Source organism: Nesoenas mayeri (genome assembly GCF_963082525.1).
Source record: "Nesoenas mayeri genome assembly, chromosome: Z".
Classification (NCBI taxonomy): Eukaryota; Metazoa; Chordata; class Aves; order Columbiformes; family Columbidae; genus Nesoenas; species Nesoenas mayeri.
Window position 1 is genome coordinate 50230106 of NC_137542.1, and position 25470 is coordinate 50255575.

The following is a 25470-nucleotide window of genomic DNA, read 5'->3' on the forward strand; positions in this document are numbered from 1 at the left end:
TCAAGTACAGTATTTTGTTTCCCACTGTGTTTTTAAACATAATAAAGTCTTTAAGAAAACACATAAGAACAACAGAGGCATCTGTGATAAGCCTGCTTAAGACTTTTTCATCTCCCAGCCATTTTCAGCCGTGGGCCTTTCCGAGCAGGATGTGGGTCATGTTGAGCTGGCAATGTGAAACGGATTGTTCTTCCATGAACTTGTCTAGGGTGCCTTTCAGTCACAGAACCTTTTGTTATCTGTAGCAACACTTCACAGGGAGTTTCACATTTCACCAATTTATTACATGAAGAACTTAAGCTGCTTACCTGACAACTTTATACCCAGTAGCTTTGTATTATGTCCAGTTCTCAAATCAGAAGACAAAGCATTTAGCGTACCCTCTGGCCCTATATGTAATATTGTAGATGGGTTTGCCTCTCTGTCCTGCATTTATTTGCTTACATTCTGGTTTTCTTGTAAATTTGCAGTGTAGTATCATGGGCTTAACCTAATTATGAAAACCTGAATTAATTTTAAAAAGCATTCCCTGTTTCATAATAGGGAGTGATAGGACAGCATGCAAACTCAGAGTTGCATAGGTTGGAAGGGACTTTCTGAGATCTCTTGTCCAGCCTCCAGCTGGAGCATGTTGCTCCAACATTTGACCATCCTCATGGGATGGTCATCCAGTCAGAATTTAACATCTTCCAATTTGTATCTTCTGCCACTTGTCCTATCCCTGTGCAACTCTGCTAAGAGTCTCACTCCATTTGCTCTGTACCTTCCTATTATGTAGCTACTGACAGCAGTAAGAGCTCTGCTTAGCATTTTCTTCTGAAGAATCAGACCCACTTTTCTTCGCCTCGTCTTTGTGGCCATTCCCTGAATTCACTCCAGTATGTCAGTGTCTTTTGTGCACTGGGAAGCCCAAAATGAGGATGGTATTTTCCATGTGGTCTCAAGACAGTGTAAATCACTTCTCTCACTCTGTCGAGAACACTTTTGTTAATACAGCCCAGTATGTGGTTTTCCTTCATTACTACAAGGGCACACTGCTGAAATGCATTAGTTTGTTGTCCACTAGGAACTTCTGGTATTTTTTCTGGGAAGCTGTTTACTGGCTAGACAGAAAAATGCTTGTACTGTTGTTTGGGATTATTCCATCCCAGCCACAATACTTTACATTTACCTTCATTGAACTGCTTGACATTCCTGTCCACCATTTTTTCCAGCCTGTTTATGTCCTGAATAGCAGCCTTGCCCTCCAGTGCAGCAACCATCCCCAGTATGGTGCTGTGACAACTGCAGTTCTCTTGCAGATGCAGAAAACTCATATTTAGTAGCAGCCTGGAGATACAGAGGGAAAACATCAAATCAGATTTGTGTTTGTTCAAGACTAAATGTGTCTGAACAAAGAAAAAACTTTTTATTATTGGAAAAAAAAAAAACCTACTACTAATGCCACTATAAACAAAATTCAAACTATATTTGAATGGTGACAAAGTACAAGAGATTACCTGCTTGCTAAGATCAGTGCAAAGCAAGCTGAGAAAAAGGCCAAGAAGATCTTGCTAAGGAGTGTTAAGGAGTTTTCAGGTACCACAGTTTTTCTCCTACTCTGGAATCCTATGTGCCATATATAGCTGAGGCTTGCCTCTGCAGATACAGTGTTTGCCATGTAGTGTTTACAGTGTGCTCGGAGCTCAGCTAGAAGCACATTTCTCAGTTTCAGCCCAGCACCTGCCACTTTACCTCTGTGATAACTGGTATGTCATTCCTCCCATCTTTCAGTCACTTTATCACCTTCTGTACAAGAAATTATACCCTTGGCTTTTTCAGTTTCCACACTTCCCAGTATAGCCAGTATGAGAAGACACAACATGTTTAATTCTGTTTGAAATATACAGATTTTGCACCTTCAGATGGAAAGTACTCAACAAATATTTTTACTGACCAGTGACTACTAGCAGATATGATTCAGCTAGGATGAAGCATCACTGGTCATGTTAGAGATGTGCTTGAATTACTAACATTTGATTAAGACTCTGCACTTTAATTCAGAATTACCCTCAACTCTCTGCATAATTTTACTCTTTTCTAGGATTTAATTTTATTTGCTAAGCACCAGGTTTTCTTGCCTATCGCTCTTCCCTGAGATATATCAAGCTAAACCTGACTGCTTTGCTTCCCCCACTTCAAACCCTGGACCACATTTTTAATCAAATCCAGCCTGTCTCTTGTTCTAGGCTGTAGGACCTGCAGCTGTGCCTCCCTTCGTCTGGACTGCAGGTTATAATTTCTAGCTATGCTCAGAAGGCAAAAATTAACAGAAGAAACAGCAGCTGCAGCATGGAAAACTGGAGTAGGGAAGGGGCTGAAATTAGCCCAAAATTAGGAACAGAAGGCTGAGGAGAAAGGAAATAGGCTTTGTAATCATGTATGTGAGTGGACGAGGGAGTAAAGAGGTTGGGACTGACCAGAAAGCACAAACATCTGCAACTCTTAGTAACCAAAATCTAAACATTACTTTAACTGTTCACTTTCCAGAAAGTTAAATATAAAATCATAGGATCATTTAGATTTGAAGATACTTTTGAGGTCATCAAGTCCAACTATTAACCTAGCATTGCCAAATCTACTGCTAAACCAGGTCCCTAAGCACCATCATTTCCTTTACATACTTTCAGGGATGGTAATTCAACCAGTTCCTTGGGCAGCCTGTTTCAATGACTGATAACCTTTTCCATGAAGAAATTTTTACTAATATCCAATCTAGCCCTCCCCTGGTGCTACTTGGGATCATTTCCCCTCATCCTATCATTTGTTATGTGGGAGAAGAAACTGACACTCACCTTGCTACAACCTCCTTTCAGTTAGTTGTAGACAGTGATAAGATCTTCTCTCAATTTCCTTTTCTCCAGACAAAACAGCCCCAGCTCATCAGCTGCCACTCCTTGTAAGACTTGTGCTCCAGAGCCTTCAACAGCTCCATTGCCCTTTTCTGAACTCATGCCAGCACCTCAATGTCCTTCTTGTACCGGGGGGCCCAAAACTGAACACAGTATTTGAGGTATGCTCTCACCAGCATGGAGTATGGGGGGATGATAACTTCTGTCATCCTGCTGGCCACACCATTCTTGATGCATGCCAGGATGCTGTTGGCTTTCTTGGCCACCTGGGCACACGTGTTCAAACAGCTGTTGACCAGCTCGTTTATTGTTGGTTTATTGTTGCCCTGCAGTAAACAGTGACAGGGCTGCATATGTGGAGCACAACTGGCCTTACTATGAAAGACTGAAGCAAATAGGGGATTAAGGACCTTATCGTTTGTCATTAAGTTTCCACTCCACATCCACTAAAAGGAGGAGATTGTCCTCAGGCCTCCTTTGGTTATTAATGTATTTACAGAAATATTTTTATTGTGTTTATGGCAGTAGCCAGATTAATCTCTAGTTGTGCTTTGATCCTTTTAGTTTTCTCCCTGTATAACCTCACAACATTCTTGTAGTCCTCCTGAGTTGCCTGCTCCTTCTTCTAAAGGTCATAAACTCTTTCCCAAGTTTCAGCCAAATCTCTCAGCATTGTGAGCTGGGCAAGGGAGGTGATTGTCCTGCTCTACTCTGCATTGGTGTGGCCTTGCCTGGAGCACTGTGTGCAGTTCCAGTGGCACAGGATAAAAAGAAAATAAAGCTACTGAAGAGTGTCCAAAAGAGGGCTATGAAGTTGGTGAAGGGTTTAGAGGGGAAGCCATATAAGGAGTAGCTAGAGTCACTTGGTTTTTCAGCCTGGAGAAGAGGAGACTGAGGGGAGACCTCATCATGGCTACAGCTTCCTCACAAGGGGAGGTGGAAGGGTAGATGCTGAACTCTTCTCTTTAGCGACCAATGACAGAACCTGGGGGAATGGCAGGAAGATGTGCCACAGGAGGTTTAGGTTGGACATTAGGAAAGAGTTCTTCACCCAGAGGGTAGTGGAGCACTGGAACAGGATCCCCAGGGAGGTGGCCGCAGATCCGAACCTGTCAGTATTCAAGAAGAGACTGGACAACGCCCTCAAACACATGGCGTGAACTGTTGAGCTGTCATATGCAGGGACAGGAGTTGGACTTGATGATCCTTGTGGGTCCCTTCCATCTCAGGATATTCTATGAATCTGTGATTCAGCCAGGCTGGTATTCTTCCCTGCCAGCTTGTCTTTCTGCACAATGGGGACAGCTTGTTCCTGCATCTTTGCGATTTCCTTCTTGAAAAATGACCTGCCTTCCTGGACTCCTTTGTCCTTCAGAGCTGCCCCTCAAGGGACTCTGCCAACCATTTTCCTAAACAGGTAAAAGTCTACCCTTCAGAAGTCCAAAGTAGCAGTTCTACTGACTGCTTTCCTTACTTCCCCAAGAATTGAAAACTCGACCATTCCATGATCACTATGTCCAAGACAGCCTCCAATCATCACATCACCCACAAGTCCTTCTTTGTTTGCAAACAATAGGTCCAGTTGTGTGCCTTGCCTAGTTGTCTCACTAACCAGCTCTGTCAGGAAGTTGTCTTCCAAACACTCCAGGAGCCTCCTATGCTGTTTCTTCTCTCTTGTACTGTATTTCCAGCAGACATCTGGTAAGCTGAAGTCCTCCACAAGAACAAAGACTAGTGATCAAGAGACTTCTCCCAGCTGCTTATTGAATATTTCATCGTCATTTTCATCCTAGTTGGGTAGTCTATAACAGAATCCCCCCAGGATATCTGCCTTGTTGGCCCTCCCCCTGATTCTTATCCATAAACACTCCACCCTATCACCAGTATCGTTAAACTCTAGACAATCAAACACTCCCTAACACACAGAGCCAACCTATGGCCTCTACTTCCTTGCTTATCCCTTCTGAAAAGAGTTTATAGCCATCCATTGCAGCACTCCAGTTGTGGGAGTCATCCTGCCATGTTTCTGTGATGGCAACAACATCATAATTTTTCTGCTGCATAATGGCTTTCAGCTCCTCCTGTTTGTTGCCCACACTGCATTCATTCGTATAGATGCACTTCAGGTGGGCTATTGATCCTACCACCTTTTTAGGGCAAGAAACCCTAATTCCTATGTGACTATAAGTGGGCATTTCTGTGGTTTCTAACACATTGATAAATCTTGTGAATCTTCTCCCCCTGCCTCCACTGAGATGGCACATAGGAGGACCTTGCTATCACCCCGCCCTCCAAGCATTGGAATGCCACCCCCAAGCTTATCTCTAGTGAGACTGGCTTATCTCTTTCCCCCTTCAAATGTAGATTAAAGCTTGCCTTCTCTCTCTCTCTCTCTCTCTCTGTTGCTTCCTCTCTCTCTCTCTCTCTCTCTCCCTATATATATATATGTATATATATCACTTCAAGCTGAAAATACCCTCAAAGATATGTTTTCCTATAATGGGGATGAAATTTTAAATTAAATTTTATCATGCTTTGTTAGCCTTTGTAATTCTGGACTTGGAAACTGTAAAACCATTTTGTTTATGTCCATTCAGGCAAAGCATGTAAACAATAGAGCAGTTTCCTTCATGTTTTTGAACCAGTCCTCTAAATCTCACTTCCCTATAACATCAAATACCAGCTGCTTGTCTTCCTCTCCAAAATTCTTCGTTACTTCTGTCCAGCTCACCAGTGGTGTCTGTTGCAAGAAATGAGCACCTGGCTTTCATAAGTACATAGATGAGCCTATAATGCCTTCCTTTTATATTTCTAACAAGTATTTGTATTTTCTTCTTTGTTTATCCCTCATGTTTAGCAGACACTATCTTTAGAACATCCAAAGATATAGTAGATTTTTCTTGAAATCCTCCTTAAAACTTTGAAATTGTATTCAAAATCTTGAGAAGTTACTACTACATAGAAATAACTACTTGATATGTGAAAAATTCTGTTATCTCTCCCTTTATCTTACTACTATTTTCACAGTGACTTCTGCTAAATTTTAAGCTGTTTATTGAAGATTTTTATTCTGCTCTTCTTGGCTATGGCTCAGAGTTATTGCAATAGAGTAGGTGTTCAATAACATACTGAAAAATGCATTCATTAGTAACAAATTGTAAAGAAAGCTTTTTGTTACAGCTTGCGTTTACTGTAACTCTGTACTTCTCCATCGAGACCACTAGAGGGAGCATTTCTACCTGTATCTCCACAAATGTTTCTGGATCTCCTATCTGATAAATTTTGATCTTTTTCTTACTGCAAGCTTCGTAGCTAGCATAAACTTGACTTACAGCAGATGGTAATTGCTATTCATATATCTTTTTAGCACTTATAGATAATTGTATGTTGCTGGGTATTAAGAGAACCATACACTTGGGTTTTCAAGTGCTCTTTCTTACTGTTATTTTGTGTTTATTGTTCATATTGTCCCAAGTTCTAAGCAATACATAATTTAAAAAATAAACCACACGAATATGCCAAACCCAAGACTGATTGCCAAAGATATTTTGCAGTTTAAAGCAACATATAACAGCAGTCCAATATAGAGATTTAAAAAATGAGTATGTGATTACAGTAAGCATTAGTTTCAATTGTCTAGTTTGTCACTTTTCTAAAGTCACTGCAGTGAAGAATTTGAAGGTAGATAATGAGATGAAGTTTCCAGATGTTTATAGGTGGCTTCTGAGAGAAATACTATCCTGAAGACAGCTTGAAGGCATTTAGTAATAACAAGGGGCTGAGGGAAATGGATATCTTAAGTGGAAGTTGACAATTCAGTGAGAAGAAAGAAACAAGATAGGGTAGAATAGTTAGAGAAGACTTCTAGAAAAGAAGACAGGAGTCTATGTCAGTTAAAAAAAAAAAAAAAAAAAAAGAGAAAGAGACATGTAAAGCTGAGTACACTGTCATTTCAGAATGATTGGCTGGGAAATTATTCTTGTCAGCAGTGTCCTGAATTGCTCACAAGACTGTATTTGTCAAGGCAGGGAGAAAGGGTGGAAGATAATGATTTTCTGGATAAGAGTTTTGGCTGTGTGGACAGATGGAATTGCTACACTGTCATATAACTCTGAAAATTGGATGCCAGGCACAAACTCATACCATTTTATGTCCTGGAAATACGGTTCCCCAGGTTTTCAGTTTACAGTGTTGAAGTTTTAAAGCTTTCTGTCAGCACAATGACATTCATAATCTATAGACTACAACACAAACATCCCACTGGAGTTTTGGTTTCATCTGAGGTAAATGTTTCCCAAGAACTGAGTGTTCATTTAGCAAAACTGGCAGAACTTATTTTTCAGTACTGTTCTTTGTCTTGTACCATCACTGCTACTTCTTAGACCTCCAGCTTTTCCTTCTAATTCCTATGTGTACCACTCTTCATGTTCCTTATTCTGTGTACTCCTTCTCTTTTCTACCTTTTTTTTTTCCTTTGAGTATTTATCGGAAAGCCCATTTACACTATTATATTATTCTGTGATTTTATGATTTCTTATTTATTGTGCTGTTAGATAATTTTTTGCGATAGCATTTTTTTAAGTATTCATCTTCCTGTAAAAGCAGTTCATGTGATAATGGAAGAATCTCTGACACATTTGCAAGAGATAGAGATTGTTTTCCTGCTTCTGCTCTTTCCATATAGGCTACCAGACTGCCTGACCTCTAAGTTGTCAGGAGAGCTTGTTTTGAATGAGGATTTAATTCCTGCAGTTAAACAGGGGTAAAAGAAAACTAAACACTTTAAGCATTACACAGTAAGAAGATAAACATATTTTCATGGTACTTCCTGGTTCCTATCCTGAATTACTTCGTCTTCCTTTGATGCCATATGCTTTCTCAGAACACTACACACCACCTCCAGGTGCTTTGCTAGAGATGGGAGATTTAGACATGTTTCTGAACCATTTTTCATGAGTCCCTTATAGTTTCTGCGATATAGGATTCACGAAGAACATTGACAACTGAGTTGGTTTAAGAGCAGCAGAATTTTCCTCTGCAGATGTTCCTGGGGACTGGAGAGAGACAATAAAGCCCTTTGCTTTTCTTAGCCTGTATCTTCTCTGTAATCCCTTCTAATCTTTCTTCATACCTATCAAGATGTGATCAAAAGGGAACTTCCAAGAGAAAGGTCCTTGAGGAACCAGGAACATTTCTTCTGCAGTATCTTACCCACTGCAGTGCAGATTGAAAGCTCTCTGGTAAGCCACTTTTGAGATCACTTAGTTGGATATAATTTTGCAATAGAATGCTGCCATTTTGGTATACTTATGTTGTGGAGGAGTAATTTAGGGTTCTGCTTGCTGCAGAACAATGTTTAGATTTCTCAAAGAGAAGTGAGACTTAAAAGAGTTTGGTGGTTGGTCTACTATATTATTTACTGCATGGGGAAAATATGCCAAGCCAAATGCTTCTGACCTGCTCTTCAGATGCCTGTACCCATTCACGAAGCAAACATTCAGATGTCTTCCCGTCCCTGATAACCGTTCACTCCAGAGTCTGGGTCCTGGAGATCCAGAGGCAAACTTTCAGGCAAGGCCTGTATCCATCATGGTGCAAACTTTCAGAATTTTTCTCTCCCTGATAACCATTCGCTCCCTAGTCTGTATTTGGAGTTCTGAGGGCAAACTTTCAGGGGAGGGCTGTATCCATTTGCAAAAGCAAACTTTCAGGCAGTCCCTCCCTGAGAGCCGTTTGCTCTCAAATCTCTGTTTAAAGCTTCAGGGAGAAACTTTCAGGTGAGGCCTAGTAGCCCTATGCAGAACAGAATTTCAGGAAACAAAATTCATCAGAATAAAAGAAGAAATTTTAATGGAATAGAATAGCAGGAGGGCTGACACAAGCTGGGTACCTGCACAGAGGTCCAACCGAACATAGAAAACTATTGACTTTTATATCTTTACCAACCATTCATACCATGATTCAGTCCAGTAGCAATGTTTCACTTGGGGTCTTTGTGCTTTTCATTGAATCTTCTTCTCTGATTCCATGTGGGCCTTTGTTTCGCTCAGCTGTAGATATTGCTTATTGTCCATAACCTTGCAGATACTGTTTTGTCTGAATAAATCCTTTCTTTGCAGTGAAGTGCAAAATAGGCCTTATCTTGCAAGTGTTCAGAGTAATTTGTAGTTGCTTTTAGTAAATATGAGCAGAACTTTACAGCTTAAAATATTAGCAAATCCAGCTTACCAAACAACATGAAGCAAAGAGTATATTGAAAATCATATAACCTTGTATCTCTAAATAATTCATTACATTTAGTATGCATCTACTTAAGCTAAATGAATAATATTGAACTTGAATTGGGCTCATCCACTGACCTGTGAGTAGTAAAACTATTGCTATACAGCTCACTTATTTAGCAGAGAGAGCCCAAAGTGGGCTCATCCAGGCTGTTTTATTTATAGAATAAAGTGATTAGCTTGTAGTCAAATCGCATACAGTAGGAAAAGTCTGCACGAGACTCCCTACACCCACAAGCCATTGTTGTTTAGTTGCTGTTGTGCTTCCCTGCGGGTCTCCTGGAAGGAGCTCTTGGGCCAGCTGTGACTCAGGCCCTTCCCTCCTCTGCAGCCTGGACCAAACTGCTGCTGGTTTGGCTGGTGGGGGGGCAGTGGTCGAGTGCATCTGCCACAAACCAATGTCCCAGCATTGAACTGTAAGACCATTTTCTAACTCTGGGGTTAGGGCAGAACAAGTATTTCACTTTATCTTTTCTTCCTTCAAGCAATTTAGAATTGCCCTTCTTAAAAAGGCCGCCCTGGAGGCCAGTAGATTCCACATGAATCCAATGTGGTTGTGTGTTTCTTCTCCTATCAGTGTCTTGCAGGTTGAAAATGAGCCAAAATGACTGGGCAAAAACATGTTATGGGAAATCTCATTGCATGCTTCTTGTCTTCTTCTCCTCAATTATTGTTTGCTCTTAGCAGCTATCAGAGATAGTATACTCAGGTAGAGGGACCTTTTATCTCCCCTAGTATGGTTAAGGTCTGCTGTCTTGGGTCCTGCCAATCTCATTTGGCAAAAAAATACTTCTCACACAAACATTTTAAAAAATAGTTAAAAGAACTACATAGGAGATGTAAGTTGCTTCTTCACTGATGTAATCTGCTGTCAATAAAGGAACAGACAGGTCAGAGCCCCAGTGTTCACAAGGGAATGTAAGTGGCATGATGCTTTACCTGAATAGTTATATTTTTTTCTGATACACTTAATTCCTACAGTAGCATTTTTAATCAGTTATAACAAAAATCTACTCACTCTGTTAATCCTCTCTTTATTCCATGAAGCATCTACAGGAATCTTATCTGCTAGAGAGGGAGCTCATTTCTGTGACAATAATTCATTATGCAACCAATATCCTAAATGCAGCTCTGTGGTTACGTACTTTGTCAAGAGGAAGTCCCAGTCTCCTTTGATAGCAAAGAACTTTTAAGCTTGTATATGGACAAGATTATGCATTCTACAAATTATTCTAGGGGCACATTAAAATCTTTAAAATCGGTACAGCCTTCCTAAAAAGAAAATGAGATATCCTCAGGCACCTTCTTCCAGATTGCAGTATTCCACTGCTTTGATTTCATGTTGGGACAGGCAGTAAGAATTCCCAAATGCAACTGCTACACTGTCTGCAGGCATCCTTCTATCCTGAATATGTCAGGCCTTGTACCCTCAATATCAAGAAAGACTTTTTGGCTAGTATAAATTTTCTTTTGATAGTCCTGCAGTGTTGTCTGATTATTCCTGGAATAATTTTCTATAGCAGAAAGATAGATTTCATAACGATGTTAAGGCAAATTAAGCATGGAATTTTTTATTATTATTTATCACTTTATTTATGTTTACTTTTTGACAGCTCTACATTCTGTGAACAGCACAGTTTCAGTTTTGTGACCTCAAAAGTCACAGAATGCATGAACTTGTAGTATTTTTATGCATTGTTTTCTGACTGACTGTTTTGTCAAGAGAGACCATTTGAATATTCTTTTGACTATGTATACTAGTGGTACATTTCACTGAGTTAGATACAGTTCGTGGTATGATGGTGTTGGTGAGCAGCAAGAGTGTGCCATGGGCAGAGAACCCCCTGGCTGCTCACATGTGTCACGGGCAGAGGACCCCCTGGTGCATGCAGGGTGCAGTACCACTGCACCCGAGCAGGGCTGCTGATGGGGACAGCAGCCAGCAGCCCCAGGTGAGGCCAGGGAACGAGTCAGGGCCAGGGAGTCCAAACAGGAGTAGCAGGAGATGAGGTGGAGACAAAGACATCTACAACAGCTGCTGGGTAAGCTTAAGTGGAAGAGGAGAGTTTATAGATCGTGGAAGGAGGGGCTGGCCATGTGGGAAGAATATAAGGTTGTTGTCAGAGGGGGCAGAGAGGCAACTAAGGCAATTCTAAGGCCTCCTTAGAATTAAACCTGGCGAGAGGGGTCAAGGACAACAGAAAGAGCTTTTTAAAATACGTGTCAGATAAAACTAACACCTGAGGCAATGTAGGCCCACTGATAAACGAAGTGGGTACCCTGGTGACAGAAGATACAGAGAAGGCAGAGTTACTGAATGCCTCCTTTATCTCTGTCTGTTCTGCTGGAAGCTGTTCTGAGGAGCCTTGTACTGCTGAGGCCCCAGAGGAAGTCAGGAAAATGGACGAGTTTGCCTCGGTTGATGGAGACTGGGTTAGGGAGCAACTAGGCAATCTGGACATCCATAAATCCATGGGTGCAGATAGGATGGACATACGGGTGCTGAGGGAGCTGGCTGAGGTCATTGCTGGACCACTCTCCATCATTTGCCAAGTCTTGGGAAATGGGAGAGGTGCCTGAGGACTGGAGGAAAGCAAACATCACTCCAGTCTTCAAAAAGGGCAGGAAGGAGGGCTCGGGTAACTATAGACCAGTCAGCCTCACCTCCATCCCTGGGAAAGTGATGGAACAACTTATCCTTGGTGGCATCTCAGGGCATATCAAGGTTAAGAGGGTCACTAGGGGCAGTCAACATGGCTTCACCAAGGGGAAGTCATGCTTGACCAACCTCATTGACTTTTATGAGGACATAACGAGGTGGAGAGATGATGGCAGAGTGGTAGATGTGGTCTACCTTGACTTCAGTAAAGCATTTGACACAGTCTCCCACAGCATCCTTACAGCTAAACTGAGGGAGTGTGGTCTGGATGATCGGGTGGTGAGGTGGACTGTGAACTGGCTGAAGGAAAGAAGCCAGAGAGTCGTGGTCAATGGGGCAGAGTTCGGTTGGAGGCCTGTATCTAGTGGAGTGCCTCAAGGGTCTGTACTGGGGCCAGTATTATTCAATATATTCATCAATGACTTGGATGAGGGAATAGAGTGCACTGTCAGCAAGTTTGCTGATGACACCAAGCTGGGAGGAGTGGCTGACACACCAGAAGGCTGTGCTGCCATCCAGCGAGACCTGGACAGGCTGGAGAGTTGGGTGGGGAAAAATTTTATTTAATATAACAAGGGAAACCACAGAGTCTTGCATCTGGGTAAGAGCAACCCCAGCTTCCATTATAAATTGGGGAATGACCTGTTGGAGAGTAGCGTAGGGGAAAGGGACCTGGGGTTCCTGGTGGACAGCAGGATACCATGAGCCAGCACTGTGCCAATGGCGTCCTGGGATGGATTAGAAGGGGGGTGGTTAGTAGGTCAAAAGAAATTCTCCTTCCCCTCTACTCTGTCCTGGTGAGACCACATCTGGAATATTGTGTCCAGTTCTGGGCCCCTCAGTTCAAGAAGGACAGGGAACTGCTGGAGAGAGTCCAGCGCAGGGCAACAAAGATGATGGAGTGGAGCACCTCCCTTATGAGGAAAGGCTGAGGGAGCTGGGTCTCTTTAGTTTGGAGAAGAGGAGACTGAGGGGTGACCTTATTAATGTTTATAAATATATAAAGGGTGAGTGTCACGAGGATGGAGCCAGGCTCTTCTTGGTGACAACCAATGATAGGACAAGGGGTAATGAGATCAAGCTGGAACACAAGAGGTTCCACTTAAATGTAAGAAGAAAGTTATTCTCAGTGAGGGTGACAGAACACTGGAACAGGCTGCCCAGGGGGTTGTGGAGTCTTCTACTCTGAAGACATTCAAAACCCATGTGAACACATTCCTGTGTAGCCTCATCTAAGTGTTCCTGCTCTGGCAGGGGGATTGGACTAGATGATCTTTTGAGGTCCCTTCTAATCCCTAAGATTCTGTGATTCTGTGAACAGACTTGGAGCCAACTGGGACAGTAGTTGGCCCCAACAAGTTCAGGGTGCATCTCTGCGCCCTTACGTGGGGCTCTGGCACAGCGTGGAGTCAGGGCCCATTAGTGACTTCCTCAGGGCCCTATGAGCTGTAAGTGCCTGCCATGTGTAAAATGTTTTCTTTCCAAACAACAGGGATAATAAAACTTGGAAAGGTAAATCTTCCTGCTACACAAAATTAAATTATCTATCATCGTGCTGTGCTACCTTAGGAAGAATTTATTGCTTTTGTTTGTTTGTTTGTTTGTTCTTTTTGGTTTAGAGGCAAGGTATAAATAGACTCAATATTTATTCTTGATGTTAATGTTAGGACATTATCTAATTATCTCAAATCTAATAATAAAAAGTAACATTGTGAAAACAAGTGACAAACAGCAGAATTATAAAACTAAAAAAATATAATAAGCTGCTTCATGGTCTGGCCTTTGGGTTATCTCTTTCAGTTCAGGGATTTCATATTTTACATTCATGCATAAAAATCTTTCTGAGTCTTTAGTTCTTTTTCCACTTGCTGGTAAACATTATTTTTAGTGAGTTTTTATATGCATTCTTCATTAACATTAAAACCAGAATATCCTATCTAAGCATAGAAAGGATAGTTTAAAATTAATCTTAGAATCTTGGATTCTGCAACAGCAACTCAGATATTTCAGACAATTTTTTGTCATGTTATGTTGGTTTGGTTTCAGTTAGCAATCCAGGAATGTTAATGTAATACAAATGCTTAACATATACTGTAAAGATCTGACAATTTTTCTTGCTTTCAACTTGAAAAATGAAAAAAAAAAAAAAAAAAGGACATTTTCATTACAGTTATATCCAACAGAACATTTGAAATATTAACTCCTCTGAAAATGAAAGTGTCCATTAAACCAGTGATGAAGTGGTGGCATCGATATGTATAATTCTCCATTAGGCAAGGACTACTTTGATTTCGGATTTATCCTGTAGTGGGTGACAGAGGACTGATGATTTCTTCTACTGTTTCATTGTCCTACTTCTAGAGAATGTTTGTGTCCCCATTTGAAGTCAGTGGGCACAGACTCAGACACAAAACTGCTCTGTATTAGTTTTGGGCACTCTGTGAGGTGATCTTACAGTTTTGCTGATTATGTATGTTTTCTATAATAAAGATGTTGTTTTTCTTTACCTGATAGACTATGTATGACCCAGTTTTTTAACTGCTGTTGCAGTACTTTGGAGTAAGTGCATTGTATGAATGGGTTTCTGAAAAGGTATCTTTTCATTATCTACTCAAAATTTTAGTGACCTGAAAGTTCTAAAACACATTTTACAATAACAAGCTTGAATTGAACCGTTCAGAAGTCCAATAGTCTAAAGAGAAATCTCCAAACTCTGATGCATTCTATGGTATTAATGCTTTCTCAGTAGCTATGGTTTCTCTTTTAATGCTCTTATTTTTTGTCATCAGGTAGTAGCCTGTCTCCAGACAATGAAATACTTATGTAACCTTATTGTAGACTTTTAGACTTATTTTCTAAACTCTCTTGATTTTATGAATAATTCTTTGAATTCGTCCCAGCTTTTAATGCATGGTCAAAATAACAGATTACTTGAAATATAACAGATGGTCTAGATTCCATATTAAGTAAACTTTCTGTGCATGTGTCTGACCTCTCAGAAATGTACTTGTTTATTGGTACGTTATACTCTGTCTTAACCATCATGCTTGGAGGGTCTGGGTTAAACCTAGTTTGGTAAGAGCTGTTGCTCATGCTAGCTTCAGAAATAAACTATGAAGTTGGGAATCTTGAATGTTGATATGCTTTTTGCCAAGTACTTCTGATATTTTATAATCCTCAGATTTTTACAAAGCCATAATGTATTCACTGCCATCAACAGGCAAAGTTGTGCTCTCATCACTAAGCTAACTGATTTTCCAGAAGTTCTAACAGTATCTGTCGCTAAGAAATCTAGGATTACAACTACAACTGGCCCAGATACTATGCTTTTTAATCAAGCCTAGATCTGTATTAAATACAGACTGGTGAAGTGGGGCTCAGCTTGGCTTATTCTGTGCCCTGTCCTCTCTCCACTACCCTCTCCTTTCACCTCTCTTCAGGACTGCTCTGGAAAGCAATTTGTGCTTTTAATTGTTTTCTGCTCACGTGGACCACGCCCTTCACTGGCAGTTAACTAATAGTTAACAGATACTTTCTGTGTTGCACTAGCAGGATTGCTGCCTAATGCTCATCTGTTCTTTGATGTAATTATGTAGAAGTACACTCATTTTCCTTAATCTTACCCCAGGAAATGTTTTCTTACATGATTGTTTAGAAATTACAGTTATTACTATTCTGTTTATTCTTATTTGTCATATGAGGTCATTCACTTCTATGTTAACACATATGTGTGGGAAATGAGGCCTTTTGCCAAGGGTTAGTATAGTAAAGACATTTTATTTTCAGACGTTGGTAGCTTTCTTTGTGTAGTCAAACAGAACTGTGTTGGCAGTCCTGTCTAATGGAAGCTCTTGTTTTAGAAGCAGTTTTTCTTACTCTTTTCCTTAAGTTATGGAACACCTAATCTTGTTAGAAGGAAATCTCTAGGCTATCCTATGCAGGGCTGACATAATTATTTCATTTACACTCAAATGCTAAGTAGGCAGCTCTTGAAATGACCCATGCTTGCTTTGTTTTGTTTTCTTGTGTGCATGTATGGCAATGCATTTTTTCAAGCTGGAGGTCTTTGACAGACTTTTTGCTGTATTATTTATGGGGCTACAGTGGATCATCCCAAAAACAGTCAGTTCATAGAGTTTTCTTCCAGAAACAAACTGTGTTCTGAAAATATCCTTAATTCATTCTCTGTAGTAGCATGAATTATAGAAAGAACTATAGAACCTCGCAAAAATTTTAGAGAATCTCTTTTTAAAATTCATTCTTCAGAAACACTTTGTCCTGTCTAAAGTTTGGAGCTTTTTTTAGAACTTCTGTTATGGGTCTGTATTCCACTTAGCGTAGTATTTTGAAAGTATAAGACTAAATGTTGTATCTGACATTTGCATAAAATACTGCAGAATTCTTTGTGCATTGGTTGAAAAAATCTTCATTTTTTTTCTTATAAAGGACTCTACTTTGTTTTTGTAGGACTATACTTAACTTTTGTTGTCATATACCAAATCTTCTCTTATCTCTGTTGTTTCTGCCATACACAGAAAATAAAATCAAAATCCAGCAGCTCATTTGGAGGAATCAGCAACTGAACAGTACTTTATTTTCCCTGAATCATGACAGTTTTTTCCAAACACTCCAAGAAATATAATAAAAAGAAATAACTGATTAAATACATCACACTTCATTGAATTGCAAGGTGAATCTGAGCTATTATGAAACACTTTTTCTTAGGAACTTCTTAAGAATGGAAGTGTTCAAAAATTTTAAGTGACACCAAATGTTTTGTTGATGGTGATGAACATACCATACCCAACTTTCGGTGTACAGCAAGCTGTTCTTACTTTATTCTGTTCTCCTTCTGAAAATATACCTCTAAATGTATGTCTTTCCCACTATTATTTGTTCTATTTCAATATTATTGAAAATTTATCTAGATCATATATGCCGAGTTAACACAGCAGCCTGCAATTTCCTTGGAATATTTAGAATTGCATGTGTTTTCTATACCTTAGTGTTATAAATGAAGACAAGTCTTTGAGCCAATTAATTAATTTTATTGAGCAAGCGAATTTAAAGCAAGCAGTAATTAGGCAAAACAGCGCTGGGTGACCGGGGGAAGCTCAGTTCCACCACGGCACAAAACTCAACTTTTCGTATGTGCTTATATATGTTATACACTTGTTCACGCGCTGGGACACCCTGACGAGTTAGCTCCTGGTTGGCTAGTCGACAGTGAAGGATGTTGCGGGGTGTCGCTTGGTGTTTCTGCCTCTGGAGTTCTGTTATCTGTTACACCATCTGGGAGCTCTGTTATCTGTTGCATCATCCAGCCACTCTGTTATCTGTTGCACCATCCGGCCACTCTGTTATCTGTTGCACCATCCGGCCATTGGCTTGGTTGGGGTCCGGCATCCGGCCGTTGGCTTGGTTGGGGCCCGGCATCCGGCCATTGGCTTAACTACTATTTTTTACAAAATACAATGAAACTTGCACAAACGCAATTACTTCTTACAACGATATGCATAATATGATTGAACCCTACTCGATTTGTTCAACAACCTTGACCATTATTTATTACATTAGTTTATTAGGGAGTTGTGTCTATCAGGATGCCTGCCATTTCTCTGTTACGTGCAACCAATCCTCTTTTTAGTCAACCTATTTCAGCTCCATGGTACCTATGGTCTCCCCAGGACATGTGGGTTACTATTAGGAAAATGGTCTCATAAGCACTACCCTGCATTTGGCAAATCCATAAATATTGTATCAGCTGTTTGAGAATACAAAAATTAGAAGGTATTAAAATGATACTGTAAACTTTGCTGGTACATAACATTTTGTTAAGACTTTCTATTGCCTATTGATTCCTTCTTTCATTCTTATTTTCTTCCGTGACTGCTGTGCTCCTCAATTCATGCATTAACCTCTCTTTCCAAATAAGAATCATAACATCATCCAAGATTCTTATTTTCTACCTTATCTAGAATTAGAATTTTCCTCAGTCACACCGTACTCTCAGTATCCTGTTACTTGCTTCAGGAAATTAAACCACAGTATAGCACCCATTCTTCACAACCACCTCTGACTATGTCTTCTTTTCTCTCCACTTCTGCACCATTCTCAGGTGCTCTAGTGCCTCAGCGTGGTTTGACCTTACAGCTGGTCCTGCTTTGGGCAGGAGAGAGGACCTGACCACCTGTGGTAATTGCCAACCTGAATTCTTCTATGATCCTGTGATACTGATCTGCTTGTTTTCAAAGAACCATCATGTTGGAGGGTTGCTCTTTCATTTGCATTCCTGTATGTCTGGAATTCTCTACTTGGTCCAAAGTAAGATATTTTGATAACTTTTCTTCTTCATATTTTAAGTGAAAAAATCATTTTGCTCCTTGTAGGTGACAGAATGTATGCTGTAATAAGAAAAATTTTGTTAAAGGTGATTTAAAATAACCACACATTTTTTTTATACATTGATTAGTAGTTATAATATTAAAGTAACTTTACCATACTCTGTATTCAAAGTAGTTGTAAGACAGAAATTACATATTTATTCTTCAGTCTCTTTCAGGTGAGATCAAATACATGTTCAATCTTGCACAGTATTACCTGCAGAACCTGTTAGCTTATTCTCTTCTGTATGGTCTAGCTCTTTCTAGTCTTCATGATTTACAGAAATGTGAACACTTTAAGCCTGTAATGTTTCAGTATATTTATCATAAGGAACATACTAGATAAGAAAGTTAATGAAAAGTGCAAGAATTGAATGCTTGAATTGCATTTCTTAAGATCTCACTGGAGGAGAAAGGAAGCTGCTGGCACTTCTAGATTTTGTAATGCTGAATTTCTGTTATATGGAGACTCTAATTCTCTGCTTTTGTCCTGAGACTTATCACAATTTAATGGTATTGCAGGCAGAACTAAATCCGCTCTTGATACAAATTTTTGCTATAGAGCTGTGACTAAGCAAAACCTGCAAAATTAGATTTAACTGTGAGTGTATGAAATTAGAATATTTAATCAGGAAGTGAATCAAATGCAATTAGGACATAAAACATGGACATACATAAAGCACTATTAGTATTACCTTTTAGAAATGTTATATATATCAGCTTTCAAATGTTCCTGTTTTGAAAAAAGCAGTAAGTAACTTTTTTTTTTTTTTTTTTTGGTGGAATTTCACACACCAATTCCAGCGATCTTATTTCACTAGCAGGACTGGGGAAGAGTCCAGAAAATTGACTCATCAGTAAAAAGCATTTAAAAATATATGGCTTTTTTTTGATCTTGATTAAAAATTCTACAGCAATTTTTGGAATTGTACCCTCTGCTTTCCTTTATTATTGTGTGTGAAAAACATACTGTGGTTTTTACCTGAACAAGTTTTTCAAAGGAGTAGCTGATAATGTTAAAAAAAAATAAATGTGGTGATTTTTTTTTTTTTATGGAGTAGTTTTCTTTCAGTGCTTTTTTCTAGAACGTCAGTAGGCTACCACATGCTACTGCACTTTTTCTGCCTCGTCTTTTTCCCAGTCCTGATTGTAAGATAAGCATTTTGCTTAACTTATATAGTGGTTATTCAATATTGCTGGAAGTTAGACCTCTGCTTTTTATTATAGTGAGGGTTGTTCGTGTTCCTAGTCTATAATGAGTTCAAAGACTTTCATTTAACTTCATGAGCATGCTTGGGAGTTTTCATATTATGTATATGTGCTAGGCACTAGAGAGACTAACTCAGCAGGATCTTAAATAATTTATATTGTGAGACTGTTCATAGTAATTAAAATTATTCATTTCTGGTTCTGAGTGTGTGGAGACACTTTTTAGGACTCTCAGACTTTGTTTGTTTGTTTGTTTTGGGGGGTGTTTTGGTTTGGTTTGGTTTTTTTTGAGGAGAAAGCAGCAGGCATATGTCAAAATAAGGTATCTAGGGTAACAGAACTTCCACATTCAGAAATGTAACCTATTAAGTAAGAAAAAGCATTTTAGTTATCTATTCATGAAAATGGTGCTACTTTATAATGACATAGTTCTTTTTTCCTGTTAAAAGACCGTATCCTGCTGTTATATAAACATTACGTATTACTGCTCTGAATATGTGGTAAAATCACTCGGTATCTGTAATGCAGGATGTCAAGCTAATGGTCCTTGTTGACTTAGTTCTAATATTTTTAAGAACAAGTGTAATAAACCTGCTGATCTGTGGACTAATGCTTTACTCTTTTATCATTATCTTTGTAACATAGTGCAACTTCAAGCATGGTCCTAGGTCCACTGTAATAAATGTTAACGGTCTTATTGACGTCATTGATTCACTGATCTCCAATGGATTGGTTTGTCTAGTTTTATAAAGCCCCTGCAGCTGTGTGAAGACCCTGCTTTGGAACAGACATCAGATGGCAGTATTTCATAGCATAAAAGAGCACAGCTTTCATATAGACTGTGTTGTTTAGGGGGGGGGAAAAAAAAAAAAAAAAAAAAGACTCATAAGAAATTGCTAGTGTTTTTCAATAAGTTCAAAAGAATAATAGATTAATGGAGGAGTGATATAGAATTATATAGTAGTTTGGGTCAGAAAGGACCTTTAAAAGTCATCTAGTCTGACTCCTGGCAATACACAGGGACATCTTCAACTAGATCAGATTGCTCAGAGCCCCATCCAACCTGATTCTGAATGTTTCTAGCGATGGGGCACCCACAAATTCTCTGGTTAACCTATTCCATTGTTTTGCTACCCTCTTAGTAAACAATTTCTCCCTAGCATCTAATCTAAATCTACCCTCTTTTGGTTTAAAACCATTACCCCTAGTCCTATCACAATAGCCTCTAATAAAAAGTCTGTCTTATCTTTTTTATAAGGCCACTTTAAGTCTTTAAAGCCTTCAATAAAGTCTCCTTGCAGCCTTCTCCAGGTTGAACAACCCCAACAATCATGCAGGAAAGGTGTTCCATCCCTCTGATAATTTTCATGTCCTCCTCTGGCCCCTGTCCAACAGGTCCTTGTCTTTCCTGTACTGAGGACTCCAGAGCTGGATGCAGAACTCCAGGTGGGGTCTCACCAGAGCAGTGCAGAGAGGCAGAGTCACCTCCCTTGATCTGCCATGCTCCTTTTGATGCAACCTGGGATATGATTTGCTTTCTGGGCTGCAAGCACACATTGCCAGCTCATGTCCAATCTTTCACCCACCAGTACCCCCAAGTCCTTCTCCACAGAGCTGCTCTCAATCCCTTCATCTCCCCCAGCCTGTATTGATGCTGCAGGTTGCCCCAACCCAGGTGCAGAACCTTGAACTTGGCCTTGTTCAACCTCATGAGGTTTGCATGGGCCCACCTCTCAAGCTTGTCCAGGTCCCTCTGGATGGCATCCTGTTCCTCAGGCATGTCATCTGTACCATTTGGTGTAATCCACAAACTTGCTGATGGTGCACTTGATCCCACTGTCTATGTCATTGACGAAGATACTAAATAGTACTGATCCCCGTATGGACCAGTATGTTTGTTCTTCATAAATATGTTTTCATGTATTTTGGTTTTATTTTGTTGGTTTGTTGAAGACCAGTGCTGTGTGTACTATGCTTTCAATGGAAAAGGAGTGGAGGCAGTTACTTTTTAGTTACATGTTAGTTATGATTCAATCAATTTCTTTTTCCGTCTGTGAATTAAAACTTCATTCCCACTTTAAATTTTGTTCTTAAGACATAGTTTAAAAGTTTGTTATTGCTGTTTTGATAATGTCTAATCTTTATTCTATGTTTGGTCAGTGTTTATTTTTACATGGTGATTAAATCTATAAAATTTTAGAAAAATATACAAAGCCATAATGCCCAGTGATTTCTGCATTCTATGGTGCTCTTCCACTTCAAATTAAATTTGTAAATACATTGTTGTCAAATTTCACATATGATGCAGTACAGTTAAACTTGTCTCCATAACGTGGCTGACACCTGATAGCAATGTTATTCTTAATGTAAGTTGACCTTTCAATTGCTGTTCTGCTTACTTCTGTCAGCATCACAATGTTCTCTTTATAATCCTTATCAGGAATTGTGGCTTCAGTGCTAAGTACAAAGGTGGTTCCTCTCCACTGCGACAGAAGGCTGCTTTTGCAGGACTTCTGATTTTGCCATAAGAAAGAAAACTATATTTGCATTTTATACCTGGTCGTGTAATTGTAGTCAAACACCCACTACCCCACTGAAAGCCTGGACACTGGGTGGGACTTAAAAGGAAATTCTTATTCAGGAAGGAAAGCTTGATAGTAAGTCAAAGAGGAAAAATATATTGCACCAACAAAAATTATATATAATGAATCTTCTGATATTAAAGGAAATCTCTCACAAAATAGTGATGGTTGGTTCCTGTAGGATGAACTGAAAGTATGGCTATAACTGAAAAGATTGTTGTTGCTGTAAAAACGAATGTATCAAGCTTGAGCAAAATTAGCCTACCACCAGTTATTTCAGGTCTGTGTCTGCTATCAGTGAGTTATGGGGGAAAAAAGGCATATTTATTAAAATTTTGTCTTTCAGAATAGGTGAAGTGAGTTATATTAATTAAAAGTGAAAAAAAAAAAATCTCAGAATTGATTGACAAAGGTTTTCTTGGATCAGAAAACTGCACCAATATCTTGTTTGCATGATGTCATGAAAAAAAAAAATATATATTCTAAAATTGAAATTAAATAGCAGTATGTCTTGAACAAATAAATGTGAATACTTTTACCTTTTTATAATTTGGGAGTTCTCTTTTCATTTCTTTTGGTAGTTTATTTCCCCAGCAGCTAGGAATAAAAAGAAGGCACTTCCTTAGTTCAAGTAGTGATCGTGATATCATGATATACAGAATTAAGAACATCTCATAAAACAGACACCTGTAGCTGTTCATAGTCTGAGCTCAGTTTGTGTGCAGATCTTAAATGTGGGGTTTTTTGTTATGTTTTGTTTTGTTTTATTTTTCTGGAAAATGTAAGGTAGCAAGCCTTCCCTACATGCATTTGAAAACTGGTTTTGTAAACTGACTTGGACATTGGGGGTGAGGAAAAAAGAAGCCAGAACTTAAACCCTTTTACATTACTTAAGTGTATCATTTGCTAGTTAGCTTGAGAGGTAAAAGTTTGCAATCCTGATTTGTAAATGAGGACTACAAATATAAGTAATGTAGATTCTGGGGGAGGAAAAGAGATTTTTCAGCAGTCTGCCTTTCTTTCAGTCTTCCCGAAGGTTCAGGAATAAGCAAACAGAAAGAAAAACCAAACAAAATGAGCACGCATCTGATGTTTAATCCCTCCTCCAGCATGTTTTATGTACATAAGCAGAAGTCACTCCAGCAGCTGCAGCACATTAGTTCCAACAGTTTAACAGGCAGCTTTACAGCTCTGACAAAGGCTGTGCTAAAGCAGTTTCTTCCTCCCATACTTGCTTGCTATGATAGCTAATAAGTGATCTTTGGCAGCAGTGCTGTGAGAGGAGTGGTGATGTTTAATAGGCTTCCGTGGAGGAGTTAGCTTGCTTTTTTCTGTGTAGATCATTATCTGTAGAGTGACGCTGAGGGCAGGCGACACCATGTTGAAAACAGAATAGAGTGAAACTGGAGTTGGAGCTCTGCACAGTTCTTGGGAACTGATTTAGAAAGGAAACATTTTAAGCAGTTAAGCCAATATTCTATTTTATTAGACCTTAGTAATAAACTTACTTGAGCAACATGGCTCAGCAGACAAGTCCGGACACTTTGTTTCTTCCTGAGGTGGATAACACACATTGTCAAAACCCATGGTTAAGTGAAGATCTTGTGAAGACCCTGAGGGAAAACCTGTTGCAACATGAGAAGTCCAGAACATCTGGGAAATCTTCATCTGCTTCTCCTCGGTTGTCTCCAGTTATTTCTCCTCGAAACTCTCCAAGGCTTTTGCGCAGGATGCTTTTAAGTAGCAATATACCAAAACAGCGTCGTTTCACTGTGGCACATACCTGGTAAGCACTGAGGGCGTTGTCATGAAATGTGAGATTAACATTTTTTATAGAGTATTTATCTCCTTGATGTCAGTGCTTATATGTGTTGATTTTATCTCTTCATGAATCTCTGGTTGAGAGTTCTAATTTGTGACTTAAGTTACTTTCAGACCTGAAGTTTAAAATAGTAACATATATAAAGTAAGAAAACATATATTTGCTTACACAAAAGCTATTTTATTTCCTCTCATTCCTTAGGTAATAATTCCTTTCTTTCCCTCCCCCAGAAATAAAAATTGGAATTTTAAGAAAGAAAAATACTTATCTCATTCTGTGCTGTTCAGGCCAGAGTGAGTAGGCAATTTTTTTCTTTAATGCATCTTTAAAATGCATTTCATGTATTTATCTTTTGGCAATTTATGACCATTCTGGCCCTAAGCATAACAGGGAAAAAAAAAAAAAAAAAGCTTATCTTTCAGTAGAGCTCAAATTAAAAAGGACATGACAGAGACAAATGGTGGTAATAGACATTGTATATGAAACCGTTTTTTATTAAAAGAGTTGCTAGAATAAACATGAAAGGTGGAAAGGGAACCCCTTGTTGAATGATTCACTAGTACTACTTTTTTTTGTAACTTGATCATTTCTGTGACATGCGTTTGTGATCAATAAATCATTCATATTTTTGCATTCATCCTCTGCTGAACATCAGCATAATGTCATTAGTTAATTTGTTCTTTTTTAAAATGTTACATATTGTAACTCAGTAATGCATTCCTTTTTGCTTTGATGGTCCTAAGATCTTGAGGTATTCAATTTTTTTCTTGTGAGATTCCCCCCCTTCCCCATTATTTTTCGAATGAAAATGTAACATAAAGAAAAGAGGTCAATGAAATATGTTTAAAGAAAGTAAGTCATGCATTCTAAGCAGCAAATGGATATTCTATTCAGGTTTATCTTAATTTATCTGGAATTATATTTACAGCAGAGGTATGTGACTAGTATGTGCATTGCACATTGTATACAAGTGTGCCTAAATCTTTACTGTATATGTATTTGAGTAGCTAAAATACTCCTTTGATAAAATAACATTTTTAGCCTTGAAAGGGATGAGGTAGGAAAAGGATGAGGTAGAGAACTCATGTCTTTATACTTAAAGAACATTTGTTTTGCTATCAGTGTACCTGGTCAGAAATTACATGTGTAACAGAGAAAACGGAATGAAATTAAGATATTTTATATTCCTTTCACAGTTATGCATAAATCTCAACAAAATTAAGGATCTCTAACTGCTGGTCTTCCATAAGTAATTTGTGAAACAATTTATACATAAGAACATGCAGGATAAAAAAAGAAAATAATTCAGGCAGAGCTGTTTTACACTCTAAGGTGCAAATAAATAAGGATTTGTGAAATCTTACAGAGTGAAATTATGTGTGATTATGTATGTTATGACAGTTGTTGTAGACAGTTTCAGATGACAGAGAAAGGAAGTGTATTAAAAGAGACAAATAGGAAGGGAACAAACATGTTTGGGCAACATGAGAGTGCAAAGGCTGGTATAGTATTAATAAGTAGAGTTTTGTTTAAATGTAATGACCTGGGTTGTAGAACTGTTGACAGCAACATGCATTTTCTTTACCATGTGACTGTTACGCTTTCACATGAATAACTGAGTTATCATTTTTAGTCATATGGTA

General features: G+C 39.0%; 1 protein-coding gene across 3 annotated transcripts in view; it reads left to right on the forward strand.

The window, feature by feature from the left end:
• PDE4D (phosphodiesterase 4D) overlaps nt 1-25470 on the forward strand; it is a gene marked incomplete at its 5' end in the record, with an annotated part of 511345 nt that overhangs the window by 135681 nt on the left and 350194 nt on the right. Inside the window, one exon of one of the 3 annotated variants that reach the window (XM_080363171.1) lies at nt 23523-23791. The exons of the other annotated variants lie outside the window; for them this stretch is intronic. Within the exon in view, the coding sequence (XP_080219297.1) occupies nt 23523-23791 (269 nt within the window). Of the gene's footprint in view, nt 1-23522; nt 23792-25470 lie in introns of those variants that run through there. 3 annotated transcript variants of the gene reach the window in all.